Genomic DNA, 22,938 nt, shown 5'->3' on the forward strand with positions numbered 1-22,938 from the left:
TTGTAAAATGAAATTAAAAAAAAGTTAAACACAGCATTCATTTATTTGTAAAATTAAGATAATGTTAATACACCCGCTGCTTTCAATGCCTGGCGTTCCTTTGCTTTGACTTGTGCGGCGATCCTATCCAAGTCCCTTCTCCCTTGCTGGGTTAATTTTCTTCCACCATCAGGTGACTTTTCTATCAACTTCAGTGTTTCGAGGCTTTGAAGTGCTTTTCGGGCAATGCTGCCAGCTGATCGGCAGAAATGAGATGGTTTGGTGCCATTACGTTTACGAGAGCCAAATATTTTTGTTACGGACCCAACACCAATAGGGGATCTAATGTAGATATGGCGGACCACAGCAGCACAACGAACATAGTACCAATCAGGATCGTAAGGGGCCAACTCTTTAGCTCTGGAAGTTTTTACCAAATCTACCCAGTCTGGTATACGTAGCTTGCCAGATCTAAAACGTTAACAACCTAAAGTTATCCTGTGATTTTTCTCCTGACAAACTTACTTCTTCAAAAACGAAGCGAAAGCTTTTACGAATTTGTGTTGATCAACATCCTTTAGAGTAACAGACGGCATTTTGATCCTGAAAAAGACAGACACGTTTTTCTTAACCTCAAAGAGAAAACTAGATAACCAAAAAAACATAACTGCACGAAACGATTTAATACAGAAACAATTAATTTCAATAGCATGATTTCGAGAAATATTTTCTAATTTTTTAAAATAAAAATGAGAAAAATATACCGTTAACGTCCCCGGCCACGATCAGAAAGAACCACAGAATACTAAAAGGAATATAAATTCAAATATGAGCTACACATAGTAAAAAGGTTAGTCTTTGCTGCCGTAAAGAATTTTGGTCCTCACGATTGGGACAAACCCTCAGTAATATAAATTGCATTATCATTTTGCAAATCTTAATTTTCACATTTTTCACTTGGTGCATCAATCTTCTAAGAGGATAGTCACTTCCCCCATAAGCACCCTGTTCAAAACCCACTAGCTCACCGCTAAGGTTGCGTACAACAAATATGGAACCAAAGTTTTTATTTTTCTGTAACTGAAATTTGCCATATCACCGCCATTTGCTGCACTAAATGCTCAAAATTACATCACACGTGGAATTTGTTTCGAAGGAAATAACTGACGTCACTGCTCGTCGTATCCTCATCGATTTCTCGTCTATGTATAGAGGCTACAATGATAGCTGTAAAGGTACAGGCAGCGGTTTTACATTTTCCAACCATTGGAGTATATTTGTTTTAGGCTTTTGATTTCTATTATTTTGGCTTTTCATGCAATGAACTAAAACAATTTTTTTAAGACAAAATAATAGAACATTAATCCATATTTAATCCAAAGCTACAATATAATTGTTAAATATTACACCCTTATATATCTTCCAATGGACTCGAGGAAATAAAAAAATGTAAGCGTTGCAAAAAGTATGAGCAGCGGCTCGAGATATGTATGTATATCAGGGGAAGATGTTTTTAATAGGTGCTTCATAAGTTTTTGTCTTATCAGCATTAAAATGTTAGAAGGCAATGATCACGTGACTTTGAACCGCTTGTAACCACGAATCAAATGAACTTATGCGCGGAATAGAATTCTTCTTAATATACCTGCTCAAGATGCCTCTATTTTTTGTAGAACCAAACCTAAAATACTTTAGAAATGAAGTATTCCTTTTGTCAATAGGGTACAATAATAAATTCTAATTATTTTCAAATAATTTATTTCAAAACTACTAAAATTATAAAAATAACATTATAGATCGAACGAATTTCAAAATCACTGCGGCAGTTCGCCAAAGTGTGTTATTTATCTTTCTTCAATTATTCATTGACTGAATATACGAAAATCAGTCAGGTTTCTCATTTTTCTATTTCACAAGGATAGTTTCACATAATTTATTCATGGAATATAAACTCCAGGCCTTCAAGTTTTTATTTGTTTTCTTGGGAATAAAATGCAAAAGTATCAAAAGCTTATTTATAATTTGGTAATTGTAACCTTAATATAATAACAATTATTTTCAAACACTACCCTCCTTAATAATTCACCTGGTATGATAATGCTATTATCCAGTGCATTGTGCACATCTGTCCAATGTTGGCAAGTATTGCATACACTGAAACTAGGCCCTAGATTGTTATTAGAGCTAAAAAACTCAACTGTGTACTTATATTGTGGTTCCGCTTCCACTGGAAAGGCTTGCGCCACACTGAATTTAATAGTAAATCTACTACAATTAGCAAAAGCAACACAAAATATTTCACCCATTACATACAAAAAATCAAGATTAATACTTTTGTCAGATTTAAATTCTTTTAAAATGGGATGGTTATGTTCGAGAAGCCTTGATGGATGTTTTTCAAGAAAGTGGTTGTACATGCCTGGCCCAAGTCCTTTCCAGCCGCACCTGAAATACATAAAAGAGCAATTTATAAATACTACAACTAACATTGTTTATAACTACCTTAAAAGGCATGGACTTTCAGAAAGTTCACAGCAATTTTGATGCAATTTAATTTTATCCGAGGTTGATATGAAACCACAGCCAATATCCCTATTGCGACATGGATATTTAACAAGAGTAGTTAATTTCTCAAGAGTGAAATTACGTCCCTCGGCATAATCACATCTGCAACTAGGACATTTACCAACCTTGACTTTGCAGTCACTGCACACACTGTGCCCTGTAATGTTTTAAAATATTATCTATTATATGTACCGTTTAGGACTACTGACCCGTTGGGCAAATAAATATTGGTGGCACCATATATTCATTGCATACAGGGCATTCTAATTCACTCAGCATTTCCTCATCAGCAGGGCCTAATTTATCTTTGCTTACTTTGTTCACAGCGGACAAAATTTCACAATGGTTGGATCCCATTATTTGAGTAATGTCTTTTTTATTTTTTTTGACAATTCCAAATTTGGCGTAAATTTTCCCTGATTCTTGAAGCATCTCACGAACAATCTTTAAATCAACCTCCAGAGATTTATCTGGATTATGAAAATGATCCATGAAATCACTCAATGGTTCTAATCTATTGCGTCTTAGTACCAAAGAATTGCTCTTGTCTTCGTTGAACAGTTCCAGCTGATACTTAAAGCACTGACTTTCTAAATCTGTCCCATTTACCATTAACACACAATGATATTTGAAATCTTTCTCATGTTTAAGTACGACAATAATGGTATGATTACTTGCATTTGTAAGAAAAACCTCGTTTTTCGGATCAACTGGCCAATCAAAATGAGGAGGGTCAAGATAAAGTTCCTGATGTAGTTTGAAATGATCTTGAAGCAATTTCAGATTGCCAACCCAGGTGCAAGTTTTATCAGGAAAGAATTGTTTATAAGACAGGGGACAATTGGCACAACGATATCTAAAATTACATATGTAAATTATATAACACTATTGCCACAACCTAACCAATTGCTTTTTAAATTGTTAATTTCAGTCCAAAAAGTAACAATAACATAAAATTAAGGACTGAAGGCATTGAGCTTAAATAAAAGGTATTAAATAATACTTACGAACAGGTTTTCTCATGTTGCTCTACTTGGTTCCACTTTAAAATGCTAGAACAACCATAACTTTTGTTAACGCATGGGAAGGTAAGGTTCTTTAAAAGCTCTTCATAAATTTTTTGTCGTAAAACAGCCCCCAATCCACTCAACGAAGTATGAGGGCCGCATCTGCCACAAATACTTCCCAAATTTTCATTGTAGATGATGGGTGGTATGTTCAAAGGTTTGGTACAGATATTGCATACCAGTTGTTTAGCAAACATTGTTTTATCTATTATGGTAAACTCCTCCATCTTAGCCAGCATTGTTGATTCAGTTCTTTCTTCAGACATTTTAATGAAAAAATTTCCAACGTTGTTTCCAATCAACCCATAAACATAAATTTCTGTCCTTTTTTTTATTTTTTCTATGATTTGGATATCTAGTTTTTGTCAGATAAGCCAATTGGTAATGTCCGTGCATCTACCATTTTGTTAACCTTGGTATTCTGTGATTTTGTTTTGACAAAAGCAGACGATCGCTCTTCCTGAAGGAGCATAGAATAAAATACAATAAAAAAAATTGTGCCAAACTATTTTGTATATAGAAACTTTAATTAGATATTTTTGCAATTAACTTTTGTTCATGACTGAAGTTAGCATATTTTTTGTAACATTTCACTTACCTTTTAACTGTGGTTGTAATCAGCTGACCATTCGGAATCAGAAGTGAGGAGGATCCAGGGTTAAGTGCTATTGTGAAATACGTCCTTTTTGTCATTCAGGCAAATTCTCAAAAGGTTGTCTAAAATTTATATAACAATTTAATTGAAATGGTAAGTATATTTGGTTTTTAAAATAACTAATTTCAAAACGCGCTATAAAAATATTGTATTAATTCAAAAATATATCTTGTTAGCAGGTTTGGGTTATATAATACATTTTTTCCTTTTTTGCGTTAACTGCAACTGTATTTGATTTGAAAGAACAAATTTTATCGTTTATGTTATATTGGGCGTTTTGCATGGTTTTCATTTAGGAATTAAGTCCAACAGCAAGTATTTTAGCATAGGAATATTTAAAATTTGTATTTTAGGCAGAACCTCTACGTGTTGTTGTTACTGGCGCTGCTGGTCAAATTGCCTATTCTTTACTGTATATGGTAGCAAAGGGAGATGTATTTGGACCCAATCAACCTCTAATCTTACATTTGTTGGATATTCCCCCAATGATGAGTGTCCTGGAAGGAGTAGTAATGGAATTGGCTGACTGTGCTTTGCCACTTCTTCATGGTGTTGTCCCCACTGATGATCCTGCTGTTGCATTTAAAGATGTAGCAGCGGCATTTTTGGTTGGTGCTATGCCAAGAAAACAGGGCATGGAGCGTAAAGATCTTCTTAGCGCCAATGTGAAAATATTTAAAGTTCAAGGAGAAGCATTAGATAAGTATGCCAAAAAGGATGTTAAAGTTTTAGTGGTTGGCAATCCTGCCAACACCAATGCACTTGTTTGTTCTCGTTATGCCCCATCTATTCCCAAAGAAAATTTTACGGCAATGACAAGGTTAGATCAAAACAGAGCCCAAGCACAAATTGCAGCTAAGTTGGGCGTACCTGTGAGACTTGTAAGAAACTTGATAATTTGGGGAAATCATTCTTCCACTCAATTTCCTGATGCTTCACATGCTGTTGTTGATTTGAACGGCAAATTGACTGCTGTTCCTGAAGCAGTGAATGACTCTACTTGGCTTGCTTCTCAATTTGTTGAGACTGTACAGAAACGTGGAGCTGCTGTAATTAATGCACGTAAAATGTCTTCAGCCATGTCTGCTGCCAAGGCTGCTTCTGATCATATGAGGGATTGGTTTTTGGGAACTCAACCAGGACAATTCGTCTCAATGGGTGTTTTGAGTGATGGAAGTTATGGAGCTCCAAAGGATGTTGTTTTTTCTTTTCCAGTTACCATTACAGGGGGTAAATGGGAAATTGTTAGAGAATTACAGGTTAATGATTTTGCACGAAAAATGTTGGACACAACTGGCAAAGAACTTGAAGAAGAACGTCAGGAAGCAATTTCTGTTATTGGAGCATGACTAGCTAATAAGCTGTGAAAAGTTGTTTGCAACTTTTAACTGATTTAAACTCTGTAATTTAGAAAAAAAAACGTGTTTATTGTGAAGCCACACATCAGATTTTGTTATCATTGCATTTCGTTTGTACAGCTTTTATTTTTAGACGACCTTTTGGAACACATTAATTGTTTGTAGTTCTTATCGCATTTAACTGCTTAAACTTAGTCAACAAGCGAACATATCTAATTATAGTCTTACTGACTTTCCAATCATATTCTGGTATTTTTTGTTTAGTAACTATTTTGTTGTATATATTTTGCTTTTGTTGCACACATTGGTGTGGCTTTAGTAGGTTGATGGTATTTGTTATGCAATCTTGGATGTTGAGGTAGTTTGTCAGAAAATAAATTGTATCTTAATGACCAAGTGCAAGTTGATAAACCACATTCCTGTGGAACCCCAACTGACTGAAAGTTTGAATTGCAAGCGACATAAAATAGCACTGAAAAGCTGAACTATCCAAATAAATCATCGATGTAACTATCTTGATTAACCGACTACGTGATTTGACTTTGCACTAGACTTGAAAATTGACGTAAACTTCAGGATTAAAAAAATTAGGTGCTTTTAACTAGTTAGATTTGAATAGTTTTCGTTAGATGTGGTTCTTTTTTGTTGTAATATTGATTCAGGTAGTGAATGAAAAACTCTCAACTATGCAATTTTCATGCAATAAGAAATTCAAGGCGATTCACAAGTATAGTGCAAAATCAAATCACCCTAATCGGTCTTAGGCTCACTGTACGATCCAATGCAAAACGTTATTCATCAACTTTAAACTCCCAGTTTTCAATTTTTGGTGAGGTCTACAAATAATTGAGAAAAGCTCGAGGTTTCTTTGGGACTAAGAGTATATTGGAGCTAAGAAACCCATAAGAGCCACGATCCAATATACCATATGTTCCATATTCTTGTTCTGCGCTAATTGCAACTTGGGCATAAGGCAGCTTAAAAAAGCCGAACCGACTTGGGTGAGTGACCATAGAACAGTGCCCAGTGCAACCAAAAATTGGACGCTTTTAATATAACTATTTGGTGATTTTGTGGTGGCATCATGTCATTTTCCTTAAAAAATTACAGATAAGGAAGTGCTACTCATTCTCTAAGTTTAGTAAATTGCGTTGGTGAAAAGGTTGTTAAATTTAATTCGCATCTGCCCCTAAACTTTACCGTCATGGCAGAAGAGGTGCAAAAATCTTCCGGTTTTTTGAATTCCGTAGTTTCGGAGATCGTCCAAAGCCCTTTAAACCTCTCCCTTATCGGTTTAATATTGTTTTTAATATATCGGATAGTAAAAAGTCGCCAAGATGAAAAAAGTACGGAGCCGGAAGAAAAAGCTTTGCCTAAAATGAAGAAACAAGATTTTTCTGTAGAAGAATTAAAAAAGTTTGATGGCACACAGGAAGATGGCAGAGTGCTTGTGGCTGTGAATGGAAAAGTATATGATGTGACCAAAGGAAAAAAATTTTACGGACCAGGTTGAAAACATTTTTTTAAACATAAGTATATTGTAATTTAACGAGTATTTTTAATACTTTTTATAATTTTTAACCATGATTCAAGAATTATAAAATACTGACGTTGAAACGGTTTGCAGATGGCCCTTATGCTGCTTTTGCTGGTCGGGATGCATCAAGAGGGTTAGCTACATTTAATGTTTCAGCTTCAGGTGAGGGATATGATGACTTAAGCGATTTAACCACCATGGAGATGGACTCAGTTAGGGAGTGGGAATCACAATTTAATGGCAAGTATATTTTTGTCAATGTTACCAAACTCATTAACTTTTATTGTAATTGTTTCTTGTTCTTAAATAAGGAATCTTCCTACCTAATGTTGTGGTTGTCAATTTGAGGTTAGAGCTTGCGACACATTTCGCAAATTAAAAAGAGAAAAAGTTTCAAAAACTGGGTTTGATTTGTCTGTTTTTGAATATTTTTTTTAGAAACATTAAAAAAAGTTAACAAGCCAAAATTGCTTGTATTTTTCAATCTTTAAGACAATCCTGGTAGTAGTAGTTCAAAAATCTGCAATGAAAGAACACTGAAAATAAAATAAAATGAAAATAAAATATAAAGTACTATTACTTAAAACCCAAACCCAAGAAGCCAGTCAACGCAGTATAAATATTTATCAAAAACTGACAAAAAAATTACCTTTTCAAATTCGCTATCCACTGGCATTGAAATTATGTTTATTTTTGATCCAGGTTACATGAAATGAATTAACTAAATATAATATCACTCATAAATTATCGGAAATGTAGAAATCAGACCAATTTTTTCAACTTGTTAAATACATTTAATAAAACATTCCTGGAAAACTGCCACTACAGAAAATGATTATTTTGTAAATCTTTGTTGGTATTTTTTTTTGTATGTTGCGGGTTATGGTATTTCCATATGTGGGTTTAATTTCAATGTTGTGGAGTATGGGTGATAGGCTTGTGACCTATATCTGTTACAGGTGGTACAGGGTTTTTCTTTATATTTCACTCACTTACGGCGAAGCAAACTTTTTTTTTTTAATGGAATACATTATATTTCTTTATTCACTAAAGAAAGCCCTTTGCATCTGGATTGAGTTTATTATTCAATATTCAGTATACCTTGTCTAGGAAAACGTTGGCGATATTCACGTCGAACTTGCAATACGTTTTCATTATGTGAATAAAAAGGTTGATTATAAACTGTGTTTTGAAATTGTAATTAGTCATCATGACACTATTAATATCTGTTAGGGTGCGATCAAACAATGTTTTGGTTTCCTAAGGCAACAAATATGGTGATTACCAACTTCTATTTTTGTATAATAAACTCAGGTTGTTTTAAAAATGACTGAAGCAAATGCCCACAAACTAAATATTTTTGCAATCGATCTAATCTAAAGTTAATAGAATATGCAGGGCGTTCAATTTAAAAAAGTAAGTTTTTCATTTTATTCACTTGTTTTTACAGTTGCTGCGCTCATTTGTTTTTATTGGTACCTTCAGAATAATACAACTTTTATGTCAAAAGTTTTCAATAAACTCTGAAGGCAGGTGTCAAAAAATATAAATGAAAATCCTGTACGTTAATACTAAACCAACCTACAGTTACTTTTTACTTAATTTGAATTTTTCATTGTAAGCATTATTTGAGCAAGGGCAAGGGATAGGAGTAAAAAATAATAAAGAAAAAGCAAATACATACACAATAGTAATAAATTCACAAAATTTCTTTGTTATATAAATTACAATGATTTTGGCAATTCCTACAATAAATTGTATGCTGATATAACTATATATATGAATGTTGATATGTTGAATTTCATCTGCATGGAAATTATTTGTTGGACTTTTCCTTTGCAAGGTTAATCGAGTTATGTGAAGATTAAGTATTAATATTTAGTAACTTGTCTTAACATAAATCTCTCAGAACTGTTTAAAATCTTCAAATCACATTTACTTTTCAGATAAATATGAATATGTGGGAAGACTCTTGAAACCAGGTGAGGTGCCCACAAATTATTCAGATGAGGAAGATGAGTCAAACCCTACTGAAAAATCGAAAGATGATTAGAGAAACGCCGTGTCTTTTATTTTCCCAGAAAAAAGGCTGATAGAAGAGGTTTATAAAACTGAAAACATTTGAAATATATTATATCTTAAGCGAGATTATAAACAAATACTTTTATAGTGCTGTTATTTTTTTTTACTAATCTATTTATAACATCATGTTACAGAATTTGGCCACAGTTTTTTACAAAAAGAACTCAAACGCAAAAGAATGTTAATGTATTGCTTGCTACCAATATTTTCTATCGCAGGCCGTTTGTGGGATTGTGCTGCAAATATATTTTTAAAAAATGTGGAGTATCAGGCAGCATAAATTGAGTCACCAAACAAAATGAGAGTTATGAAAATACGTGGCCATATTCAGTTGTTTGAAATAATAAATACCTATATTTTCCAGATAGAATCTCGAAAATATTTCATTTACGTACATGAGATGCTTATTGTGAAAATGGACGAAAATACTTTTTTTTCCAATTTCATTCTAAATTTTCTTAAAAAATAACATCGAATTGGATGTAAATGTTTTTCTAGATTGAAGTATTGTCGGGATTTCGCGGTATATATATTTTTTGAGGATGGGTGAAATTAATTTTATTACGTCTTTATTCGGTTTATCAAAAGCAAAGGTCAACAAGTTCTGGCGCGTGTGGTATGCAAAAGTGGTATCTTGTACGCGTTTTTCAAATTCGTTTTGAATTAAAAGGGCTAGCTGATTTGTGACGTTTTTGCCAGTCATTGCATTTCTTCACTTCAGGAGACTATTAGTTATAACTCAAGACGTGGGTTTGTTATATTATCATTAAATATATACTGGAAATGAGTGCACATGTATATTAAATTTGAGTTGGAAATAATTATAAAAAATTCAAAATTATTTTAATATGTATATGTAATAAATTTCGGTACTTATAAATTGTTGCAGACGGAAGTATCTTAATTTTTAACAATGCATATTGTTTATTAGTAATAAACGTTATAAAACTATAAAAATGTCTGGATAGTGTTGAAGATGGGTAAGATGCCTTTTAAATGTGTTGCTTTACTTTATGTTTTGCGTTTTTTATTTTCTTTGTGAATATTAAAGGAATTTTGCTTTTGTTAATCGGTTTCAGTTTGGTTATGGTCTTTTACCTAGTTTTTAAATTGAGAAGTGTAGTTGTTGTATATTGAGAAAATAAATAAAAATTCAAATATATTCAGATGTTTTCTTTGATGCAATTTTAACTTTCATAGGTAACTTATAGAAAGCGAAATGCCAGTGTGTGAAATAAAGTATAACAATTCAAAACTGAATATAGGGTTTAAATCAAGGACTTTTTAGAGATTTTAAACTTTTTTCCTCCGTGAAATAGTAAGCCATGTGTCTTCTTGAAATATTTGTCTTTGGTACACTTCAGTATCTTGTGAAATCGTTAATGAGTTTGTTGGTTAGTTAGTTTACAAAAATACAATAGCGCCATTATTTTGCTATTAGAGTTATTCGAAGATGACTTAAAAGATTTATTCAATGGAATTTAAATTGATGCTACAGGATATATATATATATATATATATATATGATGACACTATATTCCGGGATATCATCCGTTCGCTCGTTGAACTCCGACTGGAATCCTGGAATATATATATATATATATATATATATATATATATATATATATATATATATATATATATATATATATATATATATATATATATATATATATATATATATATATATATATATATAAATATATATATATTCTCACGTATTGATTCACGGATGGAAAAATGTGATGACACTATATTCCGGGATATCATCCGTTCGCTCGTTGAACTCCGACTGGAATCCTGCAGACGTTTCGCCAAAATCTCACTTGGCATCTTTAATGCTCGCGCTTCGAAAACACTTCGAAAATTTTTTTTTTTTTGCGTTTTGCGTTTGAAGTAAAATTCGTTTAAATAAAATGTAATAACAATTTCGTCTAGATGGCTGCCCTCGGTTATAATAATTAACGGTCGTATTTGATTCTTTCTGTTGTCCGGATGAGTTTGGTGTTGGCCTATAATGGCACTGTAGCACCCCTGAAGAAGAAAATAAACATTTTCGAAAGCTTGGTGTAGCACAAAAGCCTTTTATTTGAGCCCTCATCAGGACCGATACCCCAATTAACTTAAATTTGTTGTTCAACTAGCCGGTCACGACTACCGTTTTGTGTATATATATATATATATATATATATATATATATATATATATATATATATATATATATATATATATATATATATATATTCTCACGTATTGATTCACGGATGGAAAAATGTGATGACACTATATTCCGGGATATCATCCGTTCGCTCGTTGAACTCCGACTGGAATCCTGCATCCGACTGGAATCCTGCAAATCTTGCATCCGACTGGAATCCTGCAGACGTTTCGCCAAAATCTCACTTGGCATCTTCAATGCTCGCGCTCCGAAAACACTTCGAACACTGTTCGAACAGTGTTCGAAGTGTTTTCGGAGCGCGAGCATTGAAGATGCCAAGTGAGATTTTGGCGAAACGTCTGCAGGATTCCAGTCGGATGCAAGATTTGCAGGATTCCAGTCGGATGCAGGATTCCAGTCGGAGTTCAACGAGCGAACGGATGATATCCCGGAATATAGTGTCATCATATATATATATATATATATATATATATATATATATATATATATATATATATATATATATATATATATATATATATATATATATATATATATATATATATATATATATATATATATATATATATATATATATATATATATATATATATATATATATATATTTGGGTCATTTTAATTCGAAATATCCCGATTTTCTCAAATTGTACAGCAAATAATATTTTTTCTCAAAGATCTTTGCTATTTATTTTAACTTTTCCAATATTTACCCTTCTTTCTCTCTATTGCTGTAATATTAGTTGGGCATCATTACTTCGTTTTGTCGATAATAAAAAGTTGTCTGAATCGTCAAGTTCTTTATGAAATTAGATAATATAGCTGACTCTTCTTCATTAATTATTTTGCGTCATCATTTTTTTAGGACTTACCGTATGTAACTGCGATGGCTTGTTTCAAGTGCCTGTTTTCTGGTGCAAAATATTTTATTAATTGATTTTTCACAAAAAGTGTTTAATGTTTTATACAGCATATAGCCGTTATATGTACCAGGAATCAAACGTAGATGCAATGATGTAGAGTACGAAGGAATTCCATAAGCTTTCTAGGTAATTGTAGAGGAATGCCCAAAAATTCAAGAACTTGAAGAAATTATTTCAAGAATTTCAAGTAATATGTCACTGTTAAGTTAGCTTTCCTCTAGTAATTTTTCCCTTAAACAGGGGTAATGTTTATGTAGACAGAAAGAGATGCATTCCGGCATGTTCTTTATATAGTTTAAAAGTTTTAGAGAGGGGTGTCGATGGTGGCAACTTTTTTTCTGTAAAATCACTAGGTATATGGATAAAATATTATCAAGTTTTAGCGAGCGGTTTTGATTGTGGCTGAATTTAAATCTTAGTCAGCAAACTGTTTTTTCCTTGTTATTTAATTTTTATTTGTTATGTAAACCATTTCTAGAGATTGTCTGTTATTGTAGTCATCACGTAAGAGAACGTAAACGTAAACAAAAATTTTACAGCTTAATAACAGTATTCAGATTGAGATAACCGCCAAAAACATATTATTATAGTTATCGAAGGAATTGCGGTTCCCACAGAGCAAGCAAAAATTTCTAATAAGTACACTAAACAAGGGGCGATTCGGCCTTCCGATATTGAATAACAATAATTTTAATTGCAATAATTATTCAAGCAAATGCGCCTCGGCATGCAAGGCACGTCTTACATAACACTCAGTTACTGCACAATTTTCTTGATTTTTCTCCCGTCGATATACGCTTTATTCCATCTGAAGTGGAAAATTATCTCTTCGAGTGGACTACAGTTCCGTCGAGACAGTTTGCTAGGTCACTTCTTGCGAGTAGTTGGATTTCGTGAAAGTTTCCTTAATCACAATCGACGGTCGCCTTGAACCGTTCGTTTATATTATCGTCTTATAATATAAGTGGGTTTGTTTCGTTAATTAAGTGCCGAAGAATTTTTAATTTTGTTTTCTATGGAGGAGCTATAAATAAGGAAAGTAAAATCGCTTGCAGTGTACGAGGACGAGATGCGAATTTTATTATTTTAATTATAAATAGAAAGCCGGATGAAAGTACATGAAACTATGGTAAGTCACATACTTTCGAAAACGTAGGTAGTTTGCAAGAATTTGTTTTAAAACACTCATCACTCCTCCCTCGTTTGAACATTTTATTTATGCCTAAGAAAGTACCGCAAATAATTGAAATATGATTATTGCATATTGAACATTATCCGGCGTTTTTAATTTATGGATAGACATTATTGCGACAACTAGAGCACATTGTACATTTTTGCTCCTAAACACCATTCGCAAGATATACAGAATAAATTGGGAGAGTTATCATTTTAAGATTTTTTTTTTAAATCTCCCGTCCTATGATCAACTGTGGTTGCAAGAAGCACAGGTTAACCAAAAATAACAAAAAAGTTTGACTAAAATTACTCTTTTTGAAGAATTGAAGAAAATAAAAAAATACTTCCTGCCGCTAGTGTGCTTAATCTGAACAAAAATGTCAACATCAACAAGTCAGGGGTGACATTTTTCTTTGGAATACGATTAGTAACGAAATCCGGTGGGGCGCAACTGTACATAATTACTCTAGTTTACTTGGGGTTAAAGGAGCTAATTATTACCACTAACAACACGGCCAAATTTTGAACGATATCGACAAAGAATGATTGAATTAAAAAAAAAACTGTACCTTTAGGACGAATGTAATATAACATTTTCCACTAAAAATTAGTAGAGGAATGCTATATTAAATTTCGTACATACCTTTAAGTAACACCCCGTAAATGTTTGTCAACAATTTTTTATAATAGATCACCATTAATATTGGGATAATAGACGGCCATAAAAGGATCTCGGTAACGGTAGGTCCTAGGGGACCGTACCGAAATAATCGGCGTCTAAAAAATTTTTTTTTGTCTGTCCCTTCTCTGTTCCAGGTTTTTTCGACGATTGCTTGCGAACGGTTTGAGCTAGATGATTTAAATTTTGCTCCTTTTCAACAGCCCGGAGTTTCTGTGTCTTTTTTTCGATTTTTGACTGTTTTTCGGTCGTTGCTATGAAAATGATAAGTCAAAGTGACAGTCCCGATATTTCGCATTCCTAGATTGACGATGACCTCATTTTACTAATAAGGCGTACTGCATCGTTTCAGAAAACATGTATTTTCTCGAAAACCATGTACCCTATCGAAAAAAATTATATTCCAGGAAACGCGCAAGATCCAGGGATATAACTTTTTCTACGGCCATTTTTTGGATTATGTACAAGGTGTGTCGATGATGCGCGAAAAAATCTAAAAGATCTTGAAAATTGCCGCTTTCGTGATTTTTGGATGCTCCATTTATTATAATAATAAATTAAGAATTAGAAAAATTTTACAATAAAAAACCTTAACGTTAACGACTAATAAAACAGAGCGTAGAATCCAAAAATGCCTAATATACATAACATAAATAAACATAACGTGTGATTAGAACTTTCGGATTCATTATTTCAAATATTTGCTACCGCGTATATGTGTAAAATTGGTAAAATATGAAAATGAAATTGAGGTTGTGAGTAACGACTGTCCCCAAAAAGTTATTTAAACTGTTTTAGTAGTGAACAGTTATTCTCAGATATCATCCTAACGTAATTGCTGTAGCTTCAACTCGACATCTCATTACTCGAATACTGTTAACATTGCGCGACACCGTTTTACCGATTATTGCGGTACGGAGGTTTCGCAAAACTATGTAAATTGTCACGCGTATACATTTCATTACATTTTATCACATTAACAAATTAATTATTCTGACCCAATATTACCCACCAGATGTAAAATTGCGTTCGCCTAACGCTATTTGTATTATGTGGCTCCTATAGAAAAGCAGCTGAAAATATATCGTTTTATTCACACGTCAAATTATTCGTTTTTTGCTTTCTTTTTTTTTTGAAATTTATTCATATTCGTTGTGGATATATGCAAACTTCACATTGCGCAATTTAAAATTCATTCTAAAAATTACGAAATGTCAGTAATGCTTTTAACTTTCCATTCAATAGACAAATACGAAAGTATTTTTGTGTATACAATGGGGATTTATACTATCAGTTTTTCCAATCAGTTAAATCCTAATTTTTTTTTTATATAAAATAGTAAACAACTCGGCGTATTGTGTAAATTAGCTCTAGGCCCTTATAAATTGGGTTTAGTTTCCCGCCTTTTACAACAACTACTATTACTAGTACTAATTTATTAGCAAACAGAATTTCTATATCCTGTCAGTGGGAGGTTGTTTGCTTTTAGCGTTGTTATAATAATAATAATAATTATTATGATTACAAATAGTCTTTATTGAGATATAAAAAGAAAATATTCCACTATAGAAATAACACAAATGGCAAGGTCTAGCAGCGCTACTTCATATAACCACCGCCAAAATTTCCCTGACTGAATATGAAAGAAACAAAGTACAGTAACAATATTCTATTATTTTTCAATATAATCCCCTCTAACTTCAATACACTTATTACATCTCTTCATTAACAACTCAATCCCTTTAAAAAAAATTCTTTTGCTTTGTCTGCAAAATGAGCTAAAACAGACTCTTTCAACTCAACTTCGTCGTTAACCCGGCGTCCACGTAAGTCCTTTTTCAAATATCCAAACAAATAATAGTCGCTGGGGGCCATATCTGGACTATAAGGAGGATGATCTATCTGTTGGAACTCACACTCTAAAATGGCAGCTTGTGCAACACCAGCAATATGGACAGGTGCATTATCTTGCAAAAGACGCACGTCTCTGGTCAGTTTTTCTCGACTTTTTACATGTATGCAGTCTCGCAATTTATGTAATAATGTTGCGTATTTACCATTGACGTTGGTATTAGTTTCTTTAAAATGTATCAAAAGAATTTCTTCACAATCCCAAAAGATCGTGGCCATCACCTTTTTTGTTGACTGGCAGACACTGAATTTCCTTGGAGGTGCTTCACCCTTACGACGACATTCCATTGAGTTCCAGAGCTCCAAAAAAGACCGCGCACACTCGACACGGCGTTGTTTTTGAATAGCCGAAAGGTTTTTAGGAACCCATCTTGCACTAACACTTGTCTCAGAAAGCTTAGTAATTTATGAGAAATCCTTGACCTTTAAACGTCGGTCACTGAATAGCACCTCTTCCATAATCGCAACAATATCTTTCGTTATGACCTTTATTGGTCGAATAGTTCTTGAATCATCTTCAAGGGGCTCCTGCCCCATTCGAAAACGTTTTGACCGTTCTTTCACTACAGAAAGGAGGAGGAGGAAGAGAACTTTGACCGTACACACCATCCAGCCTTTCTTTAATAATTTTAGGTGCTGACGCTTCTTTTGTCAAAAACTTTATGACTGTTAAGTTACATGTTTTTCATTTTATATTATTCGCAGATTTCGAATCTTATACTGTTCCTGATCCTATTCGACGCGTCGCTGACTCTGCCACAAGGATTTCAATTGCCGACTTTGACAAATTTTCCACCTCCCGAGGAGGTGCATGCCCTCAAAGAACACAATCAACAACAAAGGTCGATAGCCAGGAGTGTTGAAATACAAAAGACCGAAGAAACAGTAAAGGAGGTCGAGGAATTGATAAAATCTAATCCAGCTCTACCGAGGCTCACCAAGGGGGAGATATTGGATATCTTGGAAAATATCACAAGAGAAGATGGAAAGAAAATCACTGAAGATATTAATGATAGGGATCCTAAAGCCATTATGGTGGTTAAGGCTTATACTCCACTTGGTTCGGGAGAAGTGAATTTCGAAGACCTTTACACAAAACCGCCTGTCACAAATATTGTGGAATCGGAAAAGGACAATGTTGAAGACGGTAGCACTACTAAAGCAAACATTACCTATTTCAGACGAAAACCAACTAAAGACTCGGGAGAGAAGAAGGTAGCGAGTACGGAGAAAAGAAAACCATATAGAGGTAGGATTATGTGCACTTATGGAAGTACCATTTTCCCTCATGCGGTTTGTTTCAGGTAATACTCAATTTAAGACGTCTACTACCACGACAAGAAGGCCTTTTAGCACTGTATCTCGGAGTACGATAACGCCCACTACCCGAAAGGAAATCAAGAGAAGACGTAGGCCGCCAGTAACTTCTCAACCATCTCCAACTACCTATAATCCACGTAGAAGAGTACCTACTACAACTAAACATCCAAACCATAAGTATCCAGAAGAACCCAGTTTACAGTCCAGTGAAGGACTTAGAATCATTGATGCTCCAAAATTTAAACCGTCGGAAATCAATTACGAGTTAGTAGATCTGGAACCTCAGGAGGGTGGTCAAAAGGAGTCTGTGTTGAAACCCGAACTAGTCGATTTAAACAAACAATTACCACCGATGGAAGTTGAGGTATTTAGGAAGATAGTTTTCGATAAATTACAATGTTGTGTGGTTGTTTCAGATTCCCGATCATTTGAAAAAGGTGGTGAATGATCTTAATTTAGCCGGTATAAATGACCCGGAGTCGTTCACTATAACAGCCATACGACCGACATCAAATAATGCAGATGCGGAGAAAATAAAAGACATCCTTGCTTCGATTGGGGTGATTCCTCTTAGTACAACCACTTCCACGTCGACTCCAAACGCAGAATTGGTGGCTGAAAATTTGTCCCCTGAAATGAGAGAGCTATTGATGAGTTTCGGTTTGCTTCCCGGTTCTAAGATTGACGCTCAAAAGGGGAACCAAGTGATAGACTTCGTCCCGGAAAAGGCATCCGTAGATCCAGAATCATACATCGGTTTTAAACCACTCCCGGAGGATTCCGACAGCAGGAAAGAAATGGAAGACCTTCTTACCCGATTTGGTTTGCTGGAAAGAAACGACCGACGACAAAAGTCTTTGAACAGCGTTTCAAATAGCAGCGAACAACTTAATCTCGATGTGGTTCCCCACCAATTTCAATCAGTGCTGGATGATATGGGGTTAGTGCAAAGGCTGGGAAGAAAGATTAGAGAACAACCTGCTGAAAGAACCACCGAAAAGCAACACGTTTTTAATCCTGTCGAAAGTCAACACACCAATGATGAAGAAATGGAAAAACTGGGCAAGTTGTTGAATATTATGAAGAAATTAGAAAAATTGAACGGTGAGGTTTTAATTAGAGTGTTTTGTATTGTTACGTATATGTTTAACTAAGAGTCAAACTTATTAATTACAAATACAGGTTATTAATTACAGATACATAAATATATTCAAAATGTTACTTATTTAGAAAAACATTTTTTTTTAAATAGTGGGTAATTACGAAAGTTGGAAATCTGGCTTTTTTTTACAATTTGTTTGTGTTTTAGTATTCTGGTACTAATTAACTAACCAGAACTATCATATTTTAAATGTTATATCTCAAGTCCCAACTTATTTTTAAAATTACGGTTTAGGAGTCATCAAATTGAACTCAGCTCTTTTACTTATTATCTATATATAATTAACAATTAATAATTGATTTTAATACTTTATTGTGCAACAGGTTTTATAAAGGACACTTTAGGCACTAGCGGAACGAATGTTTGATATACGAGTGTCTGAAAAAGTTTAGTTTACTGTTCTACGACTATTAATTTTTTGGTATATTTGTGTAAAATAGCGCGAATTAGTGACCCGTGACTTGAAAATCAGAAATGACAAAAGTCAAACATATAATATCGATCGCAATCCATAACTAAAGTATCAGACACACTAACGACAGCTTGTGCTTTAAAGTGAAACTTTGTTTACGCCTAGTCACTGCATAATAGGGAACTTGAACAAAATTTTAATTTGAAAAATATTGCTTATAAAAGTAAGTTTATACTATTAAAAGCACCACAGATTACATTCTATGTAACAAAAATAAGCAATTAAAAATTGTAAAATTTCAATCCTCTTTAAAACACACTGACATTGGCTGTGACCGTTTGTGACGTCAATTCGCTCGTCAGATTACGCCCCAGCCAGACAGTAGCATAGATAAGCCATTAGAGAACGACAATGCGTTCTTCTTCGTGGTTTTAATTTTAATTTTAGTCTTGATCATGTCGTTTGCTTTTGTTTTCTTGTGTTTAGTATCAAAAAGTCAGTTTTGAAAATGGCCGAAGTCGATTTTTTAAAGGTCAATCTGATAATTTACTTTTCGTGCATATCATTATGGGGATATCTTACTTACAAAACACCAAAAGATTTCAGTCACTAGTTTTATTCCAATATATAATCAGCTTAAAGCTTTCTAGTTTCTAAAATTCAAATGGTATATCAAAGAAAATGCAAATTCAACAAAAAAAAAAGTATTTTTTTAAACTAGTGGAAACCTAAATACTAGATCACTACGCCAATGTTTGTATGGTTAAGGCTAAAGTGATCCCTGAACATGATGATACGAATAATTAGTTTATCTGGCGTTTTACGGGTGTACTCAAACACGATGGCACGACGAACATCTAAGCATACTACGCACATTAAGCACAAATACAAACTGGCGTAGATTAAATACAAAAACACCTTTACACCTGCGAAAAATAAAGATAAATAATATAATTCTCGGGCTATGACCTGAGAATAATACTATTACATGACGCCGTATCGATCGAAAAACAGCGGTATAACGTCACAATCATTCCTGCGCGTTTAGTGTCGTTAATAAGGAATAGCCGGGCCTCACAAGTTGATTTGTTTATTGCAATTTAAATATTGGGTTTTGAATTTTTTTGTTTGGTATGGGTTATTTCTATACACAAACAAATGTACTAAAGAAAAAAAAGTGGCCAAGTTCCTTATTGTGTACAGGCGTATAGCGTAGGAAGAACAAATTAAGTTTTCGAAAAATATTTAATTTGGCACTCACCCATTTTGAAAACAAATATCAAGCTGTGCTGCATCTTTAGCGAAATGGCTCCATAGCCTATGCTAAAAAATGACAATCCGTAATCATAATTTTCATTTTTATTAGAAAACGGGAAAAAATAGCGGTGGAGGGGGGTGACAGCATTTATGGTCAGGCGATATTTTCGTCATCAAATTTCATTACCTTTGGTTAGAAATTTACTCCAAAGGTAATTGCTTCATGATTATTGATATTTCAAGTACATAATTATTTTAACAAAAAATGTTTTCGGCAATTTTTAGGCACTGTTACCCAAGATGACTTGAAGAAAATCAACACTAATGAGCTACGGGAAATAATAAGCTACCTCAACGAAAACAAAAATGAAAAATTTCTTCAATTGGATCAACAAAGGGCGCCAAATCCACTAAACGAAGATGAAAGTATCAGAAAAAATGAAGTGAAGCGGCAGGAATTGTCGTCGACGTCCACGGAATCGACTACTTCTACTGAATCTGAAACGACACCCATCGCCACCACTAAATCAGAGACTCCGTCTATCAAAGATTTGGAAGAATCTTTTGGTGGCGATAGCGCTTCTAGTACAACCTCTGAAACACCCGAAACCACGACAGCTGCGAGGAGAAGCGGATTCTATTATTTATTAGACTGGAATTCGTTTTTCGAAATCGACGACCAGAAAGGGAAACGGGTGAACTTGCGTTTTCAACCGAAAGTTGGCGACCCTAAAAGATTTTTCTCAGTCACTGTGCCCTAGTCTAACATGTACTTAATTCTTAATTATAAAATATTTATTTGCTCAATTATTTAGTCGATAAGTTTTGGTAATTTATAACCTTTGTAAATTGGTATATTAAACGAAATTTTCGGTTTATAAGTATATTATTTCAAAATTTTCAACCCGTTTGACTCAGCAAGTCTCGAACGTGTGAAGGTTGGTTTTATTTGGTCCCTTTCAAAACTTCATAAATTTCATTCATAAACTTCAATTTCTTAACAAAAACTAAATATAGACTTCTTCAAACTCTAAAGACACTTCCAGTGGCTACTGTAATACTAATTAGAAATCTTCTGCTCCTTCTTAAATTGTTGACGAATCGAACTTGCTGACGTTTCGACATTCATCCTGTTGGCTTCTTCAGAGTTTTACTGAAACTGTACTTGCTCATATTGTTGCCGATAATTGTTTCCCTAATTGGTGGAAGGTGAAGTCTTGAGTCGCAGTTAAGGTTAAGGTTAAAATGAGTGAAACCATCAAACTTCAACATTTCCAACCAGTGTGGTAAATGTATCATCGCATCAACTTTCTGAGACTGAAAAATCAGCACCGTCCTGCCGCAAGTATTATCCGAAGTATTAGATCATTTCAATCGCCGAAACAATCCTAAACAAAGTGCTATCTCCAACTTACAAAATTTCTAAAATTCCTCATTTCTACGAATTCCCTAAGATCCATAAACCAGGATTACCCCTTCGGTCTATAGTTGGCACCGTTCTCCAATATATTTTTTAGCAAAATGTCTAGTTTCTATATTAAAAAACTTTACAGGGAAACTGACAGTTTCGTACTTAATTTGTTCCACTTCATTGGCAAATTAAGAACAATTACATTGGTTCCAAACGATATTCTGGTTATTTTCGACGAAGAGTCTCTCTTTACTAAAGTCCACATTCCTGAAACTCTCAACATTATTTCAGATGTATTAAAATCGGAGAATCTGGAATCAAATCTTGTCATCTCAATTGAGACAATGAAAAAATTTTTCTTCGAACAATGATCAAATATGAGGAACATCCATGGGTTCTCACCAGTCATCGCAAATATATTTATGGAAGGTTTTCAGAAGAAAGCCCTTGACTCTTTCCAAATAAAACCAGAACTATCACAATGCTATGATGATGATACTTTTGTTATTTGACCTCATGGTCAAGAATACCTCCGAGATTTTCTTAAGAATTTAAGCTCTATAGCGGAGTTTGTATAAGCTGCCATTCATTAGCAAATGACATTTATAAACCCAGAAACAGGTAAGAAAATGGCACCTTCGTGGAGATAGGGAGATAAATTTTCTTTGTTCGTATCTGTTCTTCCTGGTGCGAGATTTATATGGTAATGATTCAATATTCAATATTCAATTCAATAATATGGTAGTAATTCAAGTAATGATAATTACTCTTTGTTGAACGCCTAATCTCTGGTCGAATATCATCTTCATATTTCTAAGTCGCAAAATCGTTATTTTTTGCAGAAAGAGTAAATTGCTCATTCGTTAGTTGAGAGTAATGATCCCTGCTACCATAGCAACGTTTTTTATAATCAGATTCAACCATTTTAGTTTTTTTAGGCAACTAAAATAAATATTAGTTTTCAAATTGTTACATATTTAAATCTTACAATGGTTTTTTCTTACTTGATTGGAATTGTATTATTCAGTTTCATTTTTTCACACTTTAGCTCAGTTCAAAATGCATCAAAAGTTCAATCAAGTTTTAACTTTCCCCAAGTATTTTTTTAAATACATGATTTGACCTTTTAATAACACCATTTTATCTTCTCTATTCTTACTACTATTTTATATTTTAGCTGCCGATTCGCCAATTGAAAAATGGCAATTAAAAGAAACGCCAGTTAAACGCAACTCTCTCGGGATAAACATTAACTGCGGCGTGTCCTA

General features: G+C 33.7%; 5 protein-coding genes across 5 annotated transcripts; 3 read left to right on the top strand and 2 right to left on the bottom strand.

Moving 5' to 3' along the window:
* Nucleotides 1–24: 24 nt before the first annotated feature.
* Nucleotides 25–812, bottom strand: LOC132704501 (small ribosomal subunit protein eS19A-like). Its single transcript, XM_060674522.1, has 3 exons — nucleotides 744–812; nucleotides 505–582; nucleotides 25–450 (listed from the first exon to the last, which is right to left on the bottom strand). Exons 2-3 carry the CDS (start codon nucleotides 573–575, stop codon nucleotides 54–56), a joined length of 468 nt encoding a protein of 155 aa, XP_060530505.1. The 5' UTR covers nucleotides 576–582; nucleotides 744–812; the 3' UTR covers nucleotides 25–53.
* A 983-nt stretch (nucleotides 813–1,795) lies between these two features.
* On the bottom strand, nucleotides 1,796–4,052 carry LOC132704510 (uncharacterized). Its single transcript, XM_060674530.1, has 4 exons — nucleotides 3,552–4,052; nucleotides 2,754–3,400; nucleotides 2,482–2,701; nucleotides 1,796–2,424 (listed from the first exon to the last, which is right to left on the bottom strand). The coding sequence occupies exons 1-4, from the start codon at nucleotides 3,875–3,877 to the stop codon at nucleotides 1,995–1,997; spliced, it is 1,623 nt and encodes a 540-aa protein (XP_060530513.1). The 5' UTR covers nucleotides 3,878–4,052; the 3' UTR covers nucleotides 1,796–1,994.
* Nucleotides 4,053–4,097: 45 nt separating this feature from the next.
* On the top strand, nucleotides 4,098–6,016 carry LOC132704511 (malate dehydrogenase, cytoplasmic). Its single transcript, XM_060674532.1, has 2 exons — nucleotides 4,098–4,359; nucleotides 4,620–6,016. Exons 1-2 carry the CDS (start codon nucleotides 4,357–4,359, stop codon nucleotides 5,613–5,615), a joined length of 999 nt encoding a protein of 332 aa, XP_060530515.1. The 5' UTR covers nucleotides 4,098–4,356; the 3' UTR covers nucleotides 5,616–6,016.
* A 685-nt stretch (nucleotides 6,017–6,701) lies between these two features.
* On the top strand, nucleotides 6,702–10,405 carry LOC132704512 (membrane-associated progesterone receptor component 1). Its single transcript, XM_060674533.1, has 3 exons — nucleotides 6,702–7,132; nucleotides 7,252–7,401; nucleotides 9,108–10,405. Exons 1-3 carry the CDS (start codon nucleotides 6,829–6,831, stop codon nucleotides 9,212–9,214), a joined length of 561 nt encoding a protein of 186 aa, XP_060530516.1. The 5' UTR covers nucleotides 6,702–6,828; the 3' UTR covers nucleotides 9,215–10,405.
* A 2,850-nt stretch (nucleotides 10,406–13,255) lies between these two features.
* Nucleotides 13,256–21,127, top strand: LOC132705235 (uncharacterized). Its single transcript, XM_060675709.1, has 5 exons — nucleotides 13,256–13,471; nucleotides 16,814–17,357; nucleotides 17,413–17,792; nucleotides 17,845–18,532; nucleotides 20,545–21,127. Exons 1-5 carry the CDS (start codon nucleotides 13,451–13,453, stop codon nucleotides 21,018–21,020), a joined length of 2,109 nt encoding a protein of 702 aa, XP_060531692.1. The 5' UTR covers nucleotides 13,256–13,450; the 3' UTR covers nucleotides 21,021–21,127.
* The last annotated feature ends 1,811 nt before the right edge of the window (nucleotides 21,128–22,938 follow it).

This window comes from Cylas formicarius, unplaced genomic scaffold, assembly GCF_029955315.1.
Source record: "Cylas formicarius isolate icCylForm1 unplaced genomic scaffold, icCylForm1.1 PGA_scaffold_7__23_contigs__length_41026272, whole genome shotgun sequence".
NCBI classification, from domain to species: domain Eukaryota; kingdom Metazoa; phylum Arthropoda; class Insecta; order Coleoptera; family Brentidae; genus Cylas; species Cylas formicarius.